The following is an 18812-nucleotide window of genomic DNA, read 5'->3' on the forward strand; positions in this document are numbered from 1 at the left end:
AGACTAGGCCACCCATTCAAGTTTAAAACTACAGACCTGGCCACCCATTAAAGTTTATATTTAGATTCCTTTGATGGTTCTTTGCAGACCCCTTTACAAGGGCACATTATTGTTTCCACTGTTAAGAACGCTCATCAAACCCAGAGAACCTTTTGTGTCTCAATGGCTATACTTTGAGTGGGAACAATTCAGCTTGCCGAAAGAACCCTTGTCTGGCACAGGTGAGTCATCCAGATAAGAGGAAGGAACCATGCTATGGATCACACTTACCGCTCTGCCAGCCTCCCCGTAGTCGATCTTCAGGTTGCCCATGGCTTTGATGATGGCCATGATGGACTGGATGGTGTTGCTGTACACCACAGCTCGGTACTGCTTGCACTCGTCTTCTGAGTAGCCGTCCTCATGGATAATTCTGAAAGAGGTGCAAGCGAAAGAGAGAGGGAAAGAGAGAGAGAGAGGGGGGAGAGGGGGAAGGAACTTTGTTGAAAAAGAGGCAGCACACGGGCAGACTTTCTGTAAGCCATATTTAGCTGATGATGCACCTTTCTGATGGGTTCTGATGTTAAATCCAGGACATCAAATGTAGCACAGAGGCATAATTTACATCAATTAAAAATGAATCATGCATGCTGACAAATATAAACAGAAACTGGAGGGAGTCAGTGTTTGGGTACTGCCTGTTTATGATGAGAGGAGAGGAGAGGAGAGGAGAGGAGAGGAGAGGAGAGGAGAGGAGAGGAGAGGAGAGGAGAGGAGAGGAGAGGAGAGGAGCTACTGGAAATCAGCCCAAACCCAGTAGGTACTCCTGCTAGCAGGTGCTCCCTCACATTCACTATGGATTTCTGATGCAGACCAAGGCCTCCCTGACAGAACCATCCCCTGACAGAACCAAACCCTGACAGAACCATCCCCTGACGGAACCATCCCCTGACGGAACAATCCCCTGACAGAACCATCCCCTGACAGGGAATGCACCACGCATGGCATCCCACTTCCATATCATAGACCAGCTATGTTATATACGGTTGCCGTCAAAGTGGTTGCACACGGGTAAACTGTGTGTGCAATTATTCCATCAATAGAAGTAGATAGGCATGTGTGACAGCATCCCTTTATAGTAGTATGTATGTATGTGTTTGTGTGTGTGTGTGTGTATGTATGTACGTATGTGAGTAGGGATGTTAGGGTGTCCACTCATGTCACAGTAAAGTGGCAGTGTAGTCTCGTAAGTGAAAGTATCTGTATGAAGAAATTCTACGGTCGCTGTAAGCTACATATATATAAGATATATGTGCGTGCATGTGTGTGCATGTGTGAGTGAGTCATGCAAGAATGACACCACTTGTTGTTTGTAATACACTGCATTGCTGTTGTACGGCATGTGTGCTTGTGTGCACACATGTTCATGATTTATGTTCTTAATCCGGCCTTGAGATGTCGTTCGGCTCCCCTCCAATGAAAAATGGCACATGGTTCCCTCCCCGTGGTGTGGGCATAATGAAGATATTCACAACCTACAGCCCCATGCCCACCCCTTGTCCCCCCCCCCCAAAAAACCAGCTGCCCCATATCCTACAGTGGACTGGATTCCCTGATCCCAGTGGCACGAGAGGACAAGCTCAAGCTCGCAGTGTGTGAGCATGTGTGTGTGTGTGGGGTGATGGGGGAGGGGATTGTGTGTGTGTGTGTGTGTGTGTGTGTGTGTGTGTGTGTGTGTGTGCACTGGAGGAGAGTAAATGCATGCGGATGCGGATTCCTCTGGGTCCCTTCCTTGCATCTGCCAAAGCCAGCAGACGAGTCTCATACCTCTGTCCCTCCTTCTATCTGTCTGTCTCCCTCTCTCCTTCTCTCCGTCTATCGGTCTCCCTCTCTCCCTCTTACACGCTCCTCTCCTCCCCTATTCTCTGGTGACCATCTGCAACCCACATCCTTGTCAATACTGTCTGTGAAGTGACAGAGCACCACAGGGGTATATTTCTAGAGGTCTACGCTGAGCCTCAACAGGCTCATAAGAATAAAGACACTGATGAATGATATCAGAGAGGAGAGGAGAGGAGAGAGGGAAAGACAAAAGAACAAAAGAGGGCGGATCAAGCTTGCGGGGGAAAGAGAAGTCAGGGCAGGTGTCTTTGAGAGAGAGCACCAGTGCACTTGAGGGGCGCTGGAGGGACTCACTTCATCTGCTTGACGATGGTGCTCTTCCCCGACTCCCCGGCACCTGAGGAGAGAGGAGACAGACAGGGTTAGAGAGACAGAGACAGAGACACACACACACACACACACACACACACACACAGCTACAGGGGACACCTCAGGCAGGCCAATTCTCCCTGGTCTGCAGATAAGATCAACGGCAGAAAAACATTCAGCTCTGGCTGTTCCACCCCAATTTGATTTGGATTTCTGTCTGAATCGCCATCACACTGTCTGGACTGAGAAATGATTTTATGGGGTCTTCAAAAACACCACTCTTCCATTGGGGCTGGGGGGAGGGGGGGGGGGGGGGATGGATGTTTTACACATTCATAATGAACACATGTGATTCTCTCAAATCTTGTACATGGTTGTCACTGCTGTTCTTCTGTCTCTTGTGTTTACTGATGGTCACTGGAGCCTCTAAATGTTTGTTTACGAGGCTGGGCAGGCAACACTGGTGTGAGTACACATGATGGGCAGTCAGAGGTCGTGTGTGTGTGTGTGTGTGTGTGTGAGAGACGGGGGTCACTTGTCATCCCGTGTGACGAGCTAGAAGGACAGGGTGGTGAAGGGGGAAAACAAAAGGCTCAACTCCAGCCAAGCCCCTTCTGCATCCTTGTTGATATTCCACGGCCTCATCCTCGGCTCCCATCACTGTTACTCAGACAAAATGCCCTGTCCTCCACTCAACACTGCCACCAGCTCTTCACACATGCCCATCCCCCATTGGAGTGCTAGTGGTTTAGTTACTATGGCTGTAAAACTTCATGCAACTGTATTTACTGCATGTGTTCCACTAGGGGTGGGAATCTCTTGGCACCTCACGATTCGATTCGATTCCGATTCAGTGGTCAACGATTCGATTCTAAACCGATTATCGATTCTAAACCGATTATCGATTCAAAACCGATTATCGATTATCAATTCTAAACCGATAAAACGATTATCGATGCATGTCGATTTTTAAACATTTGAGTTTGCTACTCAGAGTCTCAAATCACTTCCTACTTTGTGTTTGATAATTAAAGAAAATCAACAGATGAATTACCTTCTCTATTTTTTATTAGAGAAAAAGCTTTTCCTTGTCACAATTATGACTTTCAATGAACAATGCAATAATCGATGCAGCTTGCATTTCAACACAAAATGGATGTGTAAAAAAAAAAAAAAAAAAAAAAAAAAAAAAAAATTATTTTTTATTTTTTTATTAAAAAATCGATTATGAACTTTTCTGAATCGAGACGGAATCGTTCGAGAGATAATCGAGAGAAATCGAAAAATCGATTTTTTTTCCCCACCCCTATGTTTCACACACTCTGTGCACATGGGCACAGATGTCAGCCCAGAAACAAACCTCTGACTTTTACTTTGATGTAGGCTACTCTGTGCTGAGCTGTGTTGTGTTGTGTTGTGTTGTGTTATGCTGTGTTGCATTGCATCGAGTTGTGCGGTGTGCAGCTGTGCTGCGCCAAACTGTGTCGAGCCGTGCTGCTTCGAGCTGTGTGGAATTGCGCCGCGCTGTGCTGTGCCGAGCTGCGCTGTGCTGTGCTGTGCTGAGCTGCGCTGTGCTGCGCTGTGCTGCGCTGAGCTGTATCGAGCTGTGTTGAGCTGTGCTGTGCTGTGCTGAATTGCACTGGGCTGTGGTCCCAGCCTATGTTTCTACTGACCTCCCCTCCTGACTGTCTGCATGAGCTCACTGTGGCAGTGACAGCCAAGAGGAGACAAGAGTCCCAACCCCAGCCCTGTCAACCCCACTCAGTGGCCATCACTCTCACTCATCTTAGTCAGGCCCTTAAGGGCAGAGAGAGAGAGAGAGAGAGAGAGAGAGAGAGAGAGAGAGAGAATGAAAGAGAAAAGAAAGGTGGAGGGAGCTGCGGACAAAAGAAACACGCACGGCACAGAAACAGGCCATTTGTCCATCCCTACTCTTTGGTGTGAAGCATGAGGTGCCTCCCCTCCCTTTGCGATCTGCTTATCACTACAATGAAACAGCAATTTATCCCCAATCATCGGCGAAAGCAGCGCACTCCATAAGCCGGTCTGAACCAGGCGTCCACCGCGCTCACCACACAAGGAGTCTCGCCTCCGTTAAACGCCCGCCTGGGAAATTGCCGTCATCCATCAGACAGCCGACGCCGAGTTGCTCTGCGTCCTCCGATGTAAACAAGAGCTTGCTCAGGGAGGAAAGTGAGCGTGATTTAGCTGCCGTTCCCTTTTCTGAGTGCGTGGCGGAGGACGCTAGTGTTGAGCAGAGCATAGGGTTTTGATCGATGCGATTCAATAAAGTTCGGGAGTCACAACAACACAAGCAGTACATTACTGATGATGGATGCATGAATCTTTCAGATGGTGTGAATTTATGGTAGCCACTACGCAGCAGTCACCCCCGCCCCGGTAATGATGCATTACTAGTGCACCGCGGCTAAATGAACCATATTTACCCATGGCTGTCCCATAGATCACATGCGAGTGGCAAGATGGAAAGAGTTTGATGTTTGAAGTTGAGAAAAATCCCATTGGCCTGCCTGAAACTACAGAAATATTGAGCTTTTGCTAAAAAATAATTCTGATACGCAATAAAGCAGTGATGTTTTATGAAGATTTTCAATCAGATTTCCACCGAGCCTTTGGCTCCACAATAAGGAATTTCATCTAACCTTGGTTTGCTTCTATGGTCCTTTTTTTTCATTCTTCCTTTTACTGTCATTTTGATCAATCTCTTCATTTTCAGCTTGTTTTCTGGGGTTTTATCCAAGAGTATTTGGTCTTTGGTCTCTTGTTTACTTTCCTATTGCCAGTGTTGTTTACTATCAGTGTTATTGATTTCTCATTGTTGCGTAGTGCCGGCAAGCCAATAAGCCTCGGAGGAGATAGGTGCTGTGTTATCATCAGAGAGTTTGATCTCTACTGGAGGTAGCGTCTCTTCACGTAATGACCACACCGTCTCCAAACGCCCACGTCAGCTGTCACTCGCATTTCACTTCAGCTGCATTACCCCTAATTTCCTTGTCTGTAATCCTCTCCCTCTCCCTCTCCCTCTCCCTCTCCCTCTCCCTCTCCCTCTCCCTCTCCCTCTCCGTGAGTGAGTGCGTGTGTGTGTGTGTGTGTGTGTGTGTGTGTGTGTGTGCAAACAAATGTTGGAACTAAACTCCAAATTAAAGCCAGGCTGCTTTGACAGCTGCAGGGCTTATCTCCAACCTTTGACAGTCACCACATGTATCGATTTGAAAGAAGCTTTCATCCAAACTAACTAGCAAGGAGAGCCGATCATTTAGTTGTATGACAATGATCAAATAGTGCCGCATAATATCAATAAAAACTGTTTGGTAATGAGTGTAAATTACTTTGTTGCCTGGTTACATGGCAATGACAAAAGCGGACCTCACGGAGCAATGAAATAACACCAGTTAATCCAACACGGCTTGTGTTCTCCTTAACCCACCGCTGTTTCAGTGACACATAGGGACAGAACCCACGCTATGGATCCATGCTTATATGTGAGTCTGGCCCTGCATGAATATAGGAGTGAAATGCAATCCTGATGCAGTCCTAGCCATCGCAGAGTTGGCCTCCATTACAATGCTCCTGGGTCCGGCTGCGGGAACACAGGATGTAGACAAACATCATTGTTTATGCTTCCCTTACAGCTCCCCACCACTGTTGCATGCCACCGAGGAACACTTCCATCGGTGGCAGAAATGAACACATCGGTGATTTATTCAGCCAAGGACACCGGGTTTTCAAATATGCAGCAGCGTTTCTGTCTGTCTGGGAAGTTGGTGGGCAAACAAATAATGTATCTGATGTGACAGATCATTTGTATGAGCAATTCAAATATTGGGGGAATGTTGTTTGAACTAGGCCTAATGGGTGTGTGGAATTAAACATGTAGTACTATCTCACTAATAGCCCTATATAGCAATATACTAATAATGTTAATATGATTTCGGTCATTTTGTCCAAGAGGGATAAAGAAACATGCAACATGTTTCATCAAGTGCATGATGATTCATAAACATTCCTGACTTATTCAAAATCAGCATCCCCATCCCTATATCAAGAGTTCTTGAAATGCATTAGGTGGCATTAGAAGAGACAATTACAGAGGCAACGAGAGTCCAACAGAACCTCCTGTTTAATATGACCACCATTTTAAATGCAGTGGCAGTAACACAGTAGTTCTACTGAGCAACAGGCATAAAATAAATGTTGATTAAAGTATAGATACTGGTGTTAAAAGGGGATATCCAATTTGTGACTAAAGTAAAGCAGTTTCTTGTTCCAGTCTAACGGGATCACTATTGATTTCTGTTAGCATCTGAGGCTTGATTCACGCACTACTTCACGGGAAACTGAGATCCCTCGGGGGATAGAATGATTTATCAAGGGAGGTTAGGTGCCTCATTATCCATAGTGAAAGACTAAAAGGGTCTTTATGCTTATGACAATAAAAGTCCCCAGTATATATTAGCACATTCTGCAGCTTACCCTGCTACAGTTTATTACAGAAATGCTGTCAGGTAAATACTAAATACGGAAGCGGGGGGGAGGAGGGGGACTTTTTCTGTAATTAAAACACACACAGCCCACAAAGGGCCAATGGTATATACAGTATATGAAGAGTTAATTCATTTAATTGAAGCCTCAGTTCAATATCCTGCCAAGGATGAATATGCATGGACGATGTAGTTTTGCAGTGTAGACTTTCCTAATAATTAAAAGATAAGCTACACAAAAACCGAATCATTATATCGTATCAGTATCAAAGCATTGCAGTGACTGAGTCAGGGATGCAATCCGAGGGATTCTAAACACAGATTTATAACTAAAGGCTTTTAGCAGAGATTTGTGGTTCAAAGGCAGACTAACCATTCAACATTTCTAAGAGAAATTATTCTAATCTAGCCTCTAACTAAGGGCTGTCCAGAACGCGCCATCAGTCCCCAAAGGCTCCCTCAGACATAAAAAAGACCACAGAATGTCATTTACATGTGGCTGGCTGTCAAGACTCTGCTCTGGGTGACTGCATATTATTTGGCCGTCATTTACGACAAGGCTTCAGGCTATTTAAAAAAATAAATGAAAAACATAAACATAAGAGGATTCAGGCGAGACAGTCAGTGCCTTCCAGGCCTGGGAGAGAAAAAAAATAGCCAACATCTGAGTCCTAATGTCAAATCAGTATTCTCATCATTGATCAATATTGACCAGAGCAGAACTACTCCAGAGACGGAAAAGGTAATAGCTCAGGTCACCCGCATGGAGAGGCTATAAATGGCAGTAATTGAGCAGGTTGAACAAGTCAGCTGGATAATAGTCATTGCATTATTGAGTTTTATAAAAGGCATGCTACACTAAAAATGGTTTTCCGATAGTTTTTTGTGCCATGCCGAGCTAGTCTTCAAACAAGAGTTTGAAGTAGTATGTGAATTTGCTAATGAAACTGCAGTGGCTTTCAAGTTCTCTTTCACAAATGAGAACCAAGAACCCAAAAAGTGACCTTTATATTACACCTAAAACCATGCAACAGCTTTCTTCATCTGCCTGCAACTGTAAATGGACCTCCGATCCCTGGAGCAGAAGGAACCCTTCAGAACGCAGACCGTGCACCATGTGGACACTAATCCTAAAGCAAACATTCTGTTGCTGCCCTGCCCTGCCCCATTCAAAACAAGCTCGAGGAAAAAAAGCCCTTGAAGCTGAAGCCTCAACACACTGCAGTTCTCCCCTGGATGGGTATTGTTCCTCTCTGTGGGGGCGGCTCTGGCCTGCTGATAACCACTAATGGCCATCCGGGACGTCCTGTAATGAACCCCTCGGAGACCATAAATAATAACAGTTAAAAGAATAACAGTTCACTTGTTTACTCGGAGTCCTTGACTGTGGGGAGAAAGTCAGGCTTTAATTAAAGGGCTTCTATTCCCATCCCTTGTCCTGATGTACCCAGCGCTCGTTAATTAGTGCTGAGTGTGCTGTTGTTGCAGCTCTGATTGGCCAGGTGAAAGCAGGGAGTTGTCATTAAAAGCAAGGTGAGAGAGGTCCCTATGGGTCAGAAGACTATTTCACCCACTGCATATCATATCAGAAGACTATTTCACCCACTGCATATCATATCAGAAGACTATTTCATTCACTGCATATCATATCAGAAGACTATTTCATCCACTGCATATCATATCAGAAGACTATTTTCATCCACTGCACATCATATCAGAAGACTATTTCATTCACTGCACATCATATCAGAAGACTATTTCATTCACTGCATATCATATCAGAAGACCATTTCATCCACTGCACATCATATCAGAAGACTATTTCATCCACTGCACATCATATCAGAAGACTATTTCATTCACTGCACATCATATCAGTAGCTGCTCTGAGGAGAACCATCACATCTGTCTGGCCTGATCCCAAATGTGGAAGATGTAGGTCATCTTCACTAACAAATGTCATTTGAGATCCCAGACCTACATAATAGTAGAACACAATTTTTAACGTACACTTCAGCTCTTAACATTCCATATGGTTCATGAAAACAGAATGAATGGTTTGGCCATGGTAACTCATGTAATTTAATAATGTCAACTGAAGGAACATTGATGTCAAGAATATGCACCAGCATGCCAAAAGCTGTGCGACTGAATTATATGGTAATTATTCTGTAAATATTTCCTATTTCATAGTTGACTCACAGCTAGAGAAGCACTCCCACCCTATTTAATCATATGCATACATGCCCTTACGGCTGCACCATGATATGTATGCATGTGATGATATATAATGCATAATTAAAATGTAAAATGTCAAAGTAATTGACACGGACCTGCAGAAATGATTTCGATCGTGTTATCAGGTCCCTGTGAATCACTTACTGGAGGACATATGAGGCTTTTCACTGTAATAATAATAATAATTCATTTAATTTATAGCGCACTCTACATTCAGCTGAGTCTCAGAGTGCCACAGTACATAGTAAGAACATAGTTAAAACAACCTATAATAAAATACATTTAAAAAAAGTAAGAAACGCCTTTCTGAATAGAAAGGTTTTTAGGCCAGTCTTAAAAACTGTAAATGCAGGAGGCTGGTGCCTTTCAGTGAGCCGGGAGACCGAGCTCAGGCTGGCAGGAGAATGGAAATGAGCTCCATCAAAGTTCTCCAGATAAGCAGCTCTGAGCAATGCTGCTGTTCCCCGTCTGATGAATGTCTCTCCTGGACAGATGGCCTCACATCCAGCAAGCGCTCGCACAAGACTGACTTAACGTGAGGTAAAAAAAATTTAAAAAAAAGGCAACCATTACTCTTTCACCATTTGCTTTATTGTAGACCTCTTTGGTGGAAAGGATCAATCTGAACAGATTGGCATTAACAGGAATGAGGAATATGGGAAAGGGGGGGGGGTTTTCTGGTCCATTTGTGTACGTATTTGATGACAAAACTCCTATTCACAGATCCGTTGGCCTCACATCCCTGATGAGAAGGCAGCAGAGAGGGGCTGGGATGGGATGGGATGGGATGGGATGGGAACAAAGCAGGCTCTGTGCTGGGCTTTGGCAGGGTGGGCTTTGGAGCAGGCTGGTTCTGTTTGGTGTCATTTAGGCTGGCAACAAAAGGTGTCTTAATGAGATCCAGGAGGCCACAATTCCCCCCCCCATCCCCACCCCACCGCACCCCTTCATTAATTAACGCAATGAGAGAAGCACAGTGACCTCCTTACCCACAAGGCAGAGCCTTTCAGTTCAGTTCATACCAGAATGGAAGGAGAGTACTGAAGTAGTGTGTGTGTGTGTGTGTTAGGGGTGGGAATCTCTTGGCACCTCACGAAACGATTCGATTCTAAACCGATTATCGATTCTAAACCGATAAAACAATTATCGATGCATCTCGATTTTTGAAACATTTGAGTTTGCTACTCAGTCTCAAATCACTTCCTACTTTGAGTTTGATAATTAAAGAAGATCAACAGAGGAATTACCTTCTCTATTTTTTTTATTAGAGAAAAAGTTTTTCCTTGTCACAATTATGACTTTCTATGAACAATGCAATAATCGATGCAGCTTGCATTTCAACACAAAATGAATGTGTAAAAAAAATAAAAAAATAATTACATTTTTTTTTTTTTATTAAAAAATCGATTATGAACTTTTCTGAATCGAGACAGAATCGTTCTAGAGAGAATCGAGAGAAATCTATTTTTTTCCCACCCCTAGTGTGTGTGTGTGTGTGTGTGTGTGTGTGTGTGTGTGTGTGGCGTTTCAAAAAAAAATTAAATCAGTGATGAGGATGTCAACCTATAATGACTCTCCTGCCTTTCCACAGGTCACTGGCATCCTGGTTACATTTCAATTAAAGCACCTTTGTGCCAACCCCTTTAAAAAAGACATCCCAAAACATGGCTCATTTCCTGCTCTCGTTCTCATGAGACTGAAATCCACTCTGAAACTCATCAAATCCATGACCAGAGCCCAGAATCCGCGCCAGAGTTCCACTGCAGGTCACTCACAGTCTGTCTGTCTGCCTGTAGTTTTCAAAAGCCTTAAAATGACATGCCTCACATAGCTGACTGTATGAATGTGTACCTCCTGTGGATATATACTATATATGTACACACTACTCATATCCCTTTACTGCCCGCTGAGATGAAAAGCATTGAACAGCTCCCAAGAGGTCTTCCATCCATGCTGTATAAGGGGTCATTATGGGATGCATGCGGTACAGGAGGCGTTCAGTCTCCACAGCACTGGAGCCAGTGGGCTATCGATGCAGACAGCTAGTGCCGTCCTCAGCCCTGCCCCATCGGGCTTCTTCCCACGGCGTGTTTGATAAACACGGTGTAATTACAGATGACCCCCCCCCCCCCCCCCACCACCACCACCACCACCACACACCACCACGACACACACCACCGGCTGGCAGTACTGCAGGACTCACTTGATCCAAATGGATTCGGAGAGGATAGTGGGGTTGAGCCGACATGAGGGACATGAAATTCAAATAATAAAATGGAGGCTTTCAGATGAGGTAAAGTGGGGATAGAAAAGAAATAAACAGATATGGGATGGAGTACACCAAGAAGGAACACAATAACAACGGTAAGACTGAGCAGAGAAGAGAAGGGAAGGAAAAGAATGAAAAAGGACAGAAAAAAATAGGAAAGTGAGTAATAACAGGAAGGGAAAGAGGGTAGAAAAAAACGCAGGAATCAGGCAGGGATTTGTATAGGAACAACAGCCCAATTAAGGAGGAGTAGTATGTGAAAGAGTAGTATGAGAAAGAGTAGTATGTGAAAGAGTAGTATGTGAAAGAGTAGTATGTGAACGAGTAGTATGTGAACGAGGCCTTGGTGACTAGGCCTCCGTGTGGAAGCGTGTGGAAGATGCGTTCAAATTTTAATTTAGGCACCAGCACAGACAGAGAGGGGGCTGTATTCACAGAGCTGCTGGTATCTAGAGCACGCCAGAGATCTTATACACAGCACTCGGCTCAGACTTACCCACCACAACACAAGCATGGATTTTCAGCCACCAAAACTGTGTGCACCTGCAGATCAAACCTGAATTGAATACTCACATGTGGATGAGCACAACGGCTCCTACTCCATCTTTTTTACAGCGCGTGCTGTGCCTTCTGGGCTTGGCGAGATGCTCTGGGCAAAAAGCAGGTCACTGACTGCTAAATAATTCATTCAATGTGGAACTCCAGCTCGAGGGGAAAAAAATGCTGTCTCTTTCATGGATAGGTCACCACATAATCCACTTAGGACAAAAGCATCAAGGCATGTTGAATCAATTATCAGTATCGAAGCTTGTTACAACAGCTTCCATTAGTGACTGTTCACCCGACGACAGAACGCCCCAGTAGAAAGGCTAAAACAACGAAAGTTGCTGTTCTGATCGCACTACCTCATCTCAGTTTGAGACATGTCCTACAACCTCATCTCAGTTTGAGACATGTCCTACAACCTCATCTCAGTTTGAGCCATGTCCTACAACCTCATCTCAGTTTGAGCCATGTCCTACAACCTCATCTCAGTTTGAGACATGTCCTACAACCTCATCTCAGTTTGAGACATGTCCGGATTGGGTTCAATAGTCCTTTCCAGGACATCTGAGATATTAATCAATTATATGATGTAAACAATGAAACTCAAACACAACCTGTTGTGAAGACACATAGGGCCCTAATTTCATTTGACAGGCAGCGAGCAAAGCAGTGAGCAATGAGCAAAGTCCACCCCGCATGAACTAAAGCAAATTTAATAACTTGGCAAAATCATCCTGCTAATTTAATACCATGAGCAAGACCCTGAGTGCAAACATGGATGGGATCAGCGCAATGCTCCCACACACCACGATAGCTTTAGTTCATGCACAATGGCCTTTGCTCGTTGCTTGGCTCATTGCTTTGCTCATTGCCCAATTGTCAATGAAATTAGGGCCAATACTGTACTGACTTTGGTGCTTTAGGGGACTTGCTAGTACAAGTTGGGAAAACTTGAAACAAAACCACAAAAGAGGGTCAAAGTATGGGATGCGGGCGGTCAAATCCCCAATGCGATATAGGCACCATCACAGATAGGAGCCTCCGAGGACTGCCGTGAGACTGACAGGAGAAGACAGATCCACTGCTGAGACGCTAAGGTAACTGACAGCCCAACCGCAGGAGGATTCCACTGGAACTGCCTGCCTGGATCCGACTGTCAAAAAAGTATGGCGCTAGTTTGGATTTGGGATCGTTCCTCAGATGAGATGCAGTGGGGCGTAATCTCAACTCTTAAGTGGTTCTGGCATGAAGACCAGGTCAGACAACATGCTTAGGAAACGCATCGAGAGGATGGTGGTCAAGGATGATGTGTCAGGTTGGAGAAAGGGATTGACAGGTGGAAGTTTATCCAGGTCGACCGTTTGATTTGAAAGAAAACTAGGAAATCAAAATGTCACCTCTGGAAATTTGAGAGTGGTGATCATACAGATGCTTTCAACCTCTCTATATATAGATTGATATAACAAAGTAAAAGTTTAGTATATTATAGCGTATACTCTTCTTCCTCTACTTGCACTCACTCTTTGTCACCACCCTTTCAGGCCGGTCTATGTTCTTTCATCTATTCACTCCTTCCTTTCTTTCTTTGTTGCTTGTCCTCTTCTGACATTTCTGGTCTCTCTCTCTCTCTCTCTCTCTCTCTCTCTCTCTCTCTCTCTCTCTCTCTCTCTCTCTCTCTCTCTCTCTCTCTCTCTCTCTCTCTCTCTCTCTCTCTCTCTCTCTCTCTCTCTCTCTCTCTCTCTCTCTCTCTCTCTCTCTCTCTCTCTCTCTCTCTCTCTCTCTCTCTCTCTCTCTCTCTGTGTCCACCCTTCTGGTCACTCCTTTCTAAGACCCATTCAGGGCTTGCAAATGGAGCAGAAGTGCTCCTCCAAAAGAGCACAGTGAACAGGAGAGAAAGGGATTGAAAGGAGAGGCTTAACCCTTTTAGATCAAGTCACGAACATCCATAAAAAGCCCAATACATCTAAATATATCCCTTGAAGAATCACAATATAATTTAATCATAATTCAAGGCTCAGATATTAACAATTAAATATTCCACCCATCCACTTCATGAACACATTAGACTGTTACAGTTCTAATGTCCTTCAAAACACAGTATTAGCTCAGGTGATTGGTTCTGTCAGAGGTACTCAACCAAATCTCCCAAGAGGCACAGTAAAAACATTTAACCTATTATGCAGTACTTTGAAACAAATACCTATATTACAATGTTCTTATTATTATGCCATGACATCATGCTGGAAAGCAAATCTTACAAAATACTTTTTTTTATATTATTGTTAATTGTATAATTGTATAAATATTTAACTTCAAACACACCAGATAGAAATACTACAACAACAAGGACACTTGCCGGGTGAACAAGAACCCTACTGTTTATTTCCTGGGCCTCGAAAACCTGCGCTAACTACTCCAGGCGTTTAGCCCGCTGTCATCATGAGGCTCAGTGATGGAGAGTGCAGCTGGTGAGCTCGGGCACGTGGGGGCTGGAGGGGGGGGGGGGGCTGGTGGTGGGCTCTTATGTAACCCAGAGGCAGGTGTTTGTCTCTGTACTCACCACTGTGGGTCTGAACATCAGGCTCAGCCAAGCCCAGCATGACGGCGTTATCACACTGAAAGCACCCTGTAGGACCATCCATCCCTGTTGTGACTCACAACCAATAACAACCACCGTTTGCTCTAATAGATCAGAAAGCCTGGAAGCCATATCCACAAACAAGATGATTACTCTATCCCTCTCTCCATCCCCCTCTCTCTCTGTGACCTGAGGGGATGGGTAAATGGGCATGTCTGATTGAGACTTTAGATTGACAGTAAAAAATGTTGGGATTTGGATAGAATGGAAGGACATCTATGGTAGGTTGAAGCAAAGACTCAAAGAGAGTCGAACTTTCTTATTTGCCAATCCACCATCCCAATCAATGTACCATTGTTCCATGAGCACAGCCAAACAATTACAATGTCCTTTACGCAAATGTATACAGCAGAAGAAAGAAGTGAGAACCTTGCTTGAACCCTCCATAAAAAGGTGAGATTTTATTCTTGGGGTTAGGGATAATATGTAACCTGTGAAACAGAGGATTTGCTGTTTTGTATTTTTGAAATCTTTATGTTAAACATTCATGTTTTAATCAGGCATATTGTGTGCCCAATTATGTTAGTCCCTCTGGAATGCCATACAACACAACTGGAGACAATTGTATATATGTTATGTAGTCATGTTTTCTATTTATAGACACAAGAAGTCAAAGGAAGAAATTCAATATCATACATCAATGTAGAGGAAATCGCTGGAGGGTTACTAGAGGCACTGTGTGTGTGTGTGTGTGTGTGTGTGTGGGGGGGGGGGGGTGTGGGGGTGTGTGTGTGTGTGTGTGGATGTGGGTGTGGGTGTGTGTGTGTGTGTATGAGCATTAAGTATTAGCTTGCAGAATTGATCTCGTCATTATCCATAAGTAATGATGCACTGGTCCAGCTCAAAATGTAATATTGTGTTTAACATCGACTGCCTAGCAGGTAAAACTGAACATTCCCATGTTAGAAGTGTTAATGAGTGTTAATCAATATAAAAATCAAACTGGGAAAAGAGAACATAACCCTACTCACTAACCACACATATATTTAGGCATATCGGTATGCATGCAGACTATTATCACTGTATACTTCAGACCCTGTCAGAACTACCATGCATCACTTCCTGTGGTGTATCAGGTGTATTTTGGAAGAAGCTCTCCTCTGCGTTTGTATGGGCAGACAATAACAACGAAAACCCAGCAGCCGCGTGTACAGACTGTGTTTAAATGAAAGCAAAAGAGGGAGCAGGGGAGGATAGAAAGGAGGTGAAAATAAAAGGCAAGAGAAGAAGGGAGGAACACCGCACACCCTCAGGCACCAACCCAGCCCATCAACATTTGAAATAAAGCCCGAGAACTGGCATGGAACAAGGTCATCATCTCTGCTTGTGTTTGCCTTGGCTTCCTTTGAAAAGTTTTCTGCCAGTTCTCTGGTATCAGTTCCGCCTTGCTGGAGTGTCGACTCTTTCTATTTCTGCTGGGCTGTGGGTGGCTTCCTGATTGGTCTTTCGTAGGCATCGCCTCCACTGTTTTGACTGACTGACTGACTGACTGACTGACGGCCTTAGCTGAGGGCTGGACATGATATTTTTATAATGGGTCAGGTGGGCATGTTCACGCCAGGCTGACAGAATTATAACACCCCAAATGAGGTCTGCTGTCAGGCAGCTGGTGCTGCGGTCAGTCCTCCGTTGCCATGGAGATGGCGTCACTCACGCCACAGCCCCACACATCCTGTTCATGTGAGCAGAAAAGCAGGCTCTCAAAGTATAACGTGGAGGCTGTTCTAGCAATCTAGTTACACGTTTGCATGATTTTTTTTTTAAACCAGACACAGCTTTTCAAATCTTACTCCATCCTTGTTGTTTCCAGACCTGAAAAGCACTACATGGAGCTCTGACCTCAGTCAGTGTTGCTCTCCCCTGCCTTTGGTGGGTCTATGAACAGATTCTTCTTCCTTAGAATCTCATCTCATCTCATATCCCCCCTCAGTGAAGTTATTTAAATCAGGTATGTTCAGGGCATGTATCTGTTGTCGATCGAGGCATGAGAGCTTAAAAAGACGGATGTTATACCTTACAAAATGGCTCTTAATTACTCTTCGCACATGGTCTCTGTTGCTCTCAAAAGACTTCTGGTCCCACCGGATTCTAATGACATCCACTGATGAGTTCAATCAGTGATGGAAAATATGTGGTGCAGTGGGCCACCACGTAGAGTACTGAAGAACACTGCAGATGCAGATGTAGGCCTACTGTGACATCATACAGAGCGGGCCAAACACATTTACAAAATAGTTTGACAAAATGGGGGGGGGGGGATCAATCCCTTATTGTTAGACTGATATTCTTCATCATTTCCATTTCAAATCAGTTTTTTTTTTTATTCTTGAATATTATTTTAAAGAAATGCACAGCTCTTTATTCCATTGAAGAGAAAGGCTTTTGCGAAGTCAGTGCATCCAAAGAATGTCTGTGTTTTGGCTCTTAACACTGAGAGAGTGGATGCATCTGTGCAGGGCATACTTGCCTGTAAACTGAAGGTGGTTTTCGAGAGGAAATCTTACCCTTGCTGCGCATGGTAACGTCAACTTCTACTTCCTCTGTTTTTGCCAAGAGGCTAAAAACAACCTCAAACCTCCCCCTGCTTCCCGGGGTGGGTAAAGACAGAAAGAGTGAGAGAGAGAGAAAGAGACAAAGAGAGCACCAGAGGGGAAGCGAGAGAGAGAGAGAGGGAGACAAAGAGAGAGAGAACATCTCTGTAATCCACTGCATTTGTGGAAGAACTGCAAACTCTCTCTGTCTGACTGTTCTCATGACCAGCTGTACCAAAGCTCTGAACAACAACAAAACAAAAAAACAAAAGAAGAGGCAGAGACAGAAAGAAAGAGAAAGAAAGAAAGAGAGAGAGAGAGAGATGTATCTATGCTATAGGACAGGGGTTCTCAAACTTTTGCAAGCTGGGCCCCCCCAAAGCTGGTTAGGGGTAGTTGGGGCCCCCCAGCGCACGGCCCGCGGCCCGCCGCCACCACCCTCAACTACACCACCATATATAGATAGATAGATAGATAGCATATTGTTATTGATAGGCCTGACATGTGTAAGAGAAAATCAAGTTTATTGAGGTCACCAATGTTTAGTCATCAACAAACAGTTCAGTTGGAGTCCATGTCAGGCAATTGAGTTCAAAACAGTAAACAGATGAATAACTCATTTAAAGAGGCCTATTACCCTGAGGTGTCGCTGCTGGTGTGACATGCAGGGACAGCAAAGGCAAGCAGTGACAAGGGCCGTAAACTATAACTTTTGAGGGCAGAAAAGATCACCACGGGACATGAACGAGATAAGATTAACAGTTGAACTGTGAGAATCGGACTTCTCACACTGAGACTCCATTGTTAAGGAGTTAGTTAGCTACAGCCTCAGGGGATCCACCATTAAGCAACATTGTGGCAACTAAGGGTTAAAAGGAGAATCTGTGTACCATGATGTCAGAATGCATTCTCCAGTTGTGGGTGACGGAGCTCTTGTGTGAACTCACCTAAGACTGAATCTTGTACTCTTTTAAAACTCAGTAAACTCAACTCAAACTTATTGCTCTGTGTGGCGGTCCTTACTTTGATTCTCTGCAACCAACACGTAGTAAAAGTTAATTTAACACATATCAATGTTAGGCTATTGTTAGGCCCATACAGACAATTATTATAACTATTTATTATTATTATTATTATTATTGTTATTATTATTATCAGTAATAGTAGGCCTATTAGTAGGCTATTCATTATAAATCACCATCATTATGTTATTATTATTATAATTAATGATTATCGACCAATTATTATTATTGTATTGTAATAATTAGTGTTATTATTGCTATCATTTGGATACTGTTATTATTATGGGCCTCTTGTGATCTTTACAAAAAAAATCCTACAGGTCTGTCAATGTGAGACATGAGCCTGCTTTGCACTGCAAAGGTTCTCAAATCTTGGGGCAATGTTTGACAAACATATCCTCAGGTCATCCTCGATCTGTGCGCGGTTGCGGTATTACGTTTTGAGCGCAGTCAAGTCTTGAAAAGCCTGCCTGGCACAAATATGTCGACGCGGAAAAGAGGGGCATTTTTAAGGCTATGTCGCAAAGCTGATCATTGCTATCCAGAATGACGAAATAGGGGAGATGCTTAAGTCTACTGTCACTCTTCAGCTGCTGTTTCATGTCTATTGACAGCTCGTCTGCTGAGCAGAGAAATGGATCACGAACTTAGGCTAATGAACGGTAGTCCTCTTTGAAATAGGACCCAAACTGATTTCTGATATTCGGCGTGATACAATGTCATTTGACATAGGTATTGCGCTGAGTTTAGCTCCTATTCTACACGTCTTGCGCGGCCGGCAAAATTAGTGTTTCGGCAATTGTATGTTGTTGGCCAAGCTTAGCAATTCTATGAGCAACTACATTGGATGCCTCCAGACACTGCTTGGAGATGGTG

At 44.1% G+C, this 18812-nt stretch overlaps 1 protein-coding gene across 1 annotated transcript in view; it reads right to left on the bottom strand.

The window, feature by feature from the left end:
* Positions 1 to 18812, bottom strand: part of gnai2b (guanine nucleotide binding protein (G protein), alpha inhibiting activity polypeptide 2b) — a 46521-nt gene that overhangs the window by 10988 nt on the left and 16721 nt on the right. Inside the window, exons 2-3 of the mRNA XM_012822676.3 lie at positions 2176 to 2218; positions 271 to 412 (exon numbers count right to left, since the gene is read on the bottom strand). Coding sequence (XP_012678130.1) covers positions 271 to 412; positions 2176 to 2218 — 185 coding nt within the window. The remainder of the gene's footprint in view (positions 1 to 270; positions 413 to 2175; positions 2219 to 18812) is intronic.

Source organism: Clupea harengus, chromosome 5 (genome assembly GCF_900700415.2).
Source record: "Clupea harengus chromosome 5, Ch_v2.0.2, whole genome shotgun sequence".
NCBI lineage: Eukaryota > Metazoa > Chordata > Actinopteri > Clupeiformes > Clupeidae > Clupea > Clupea harengus.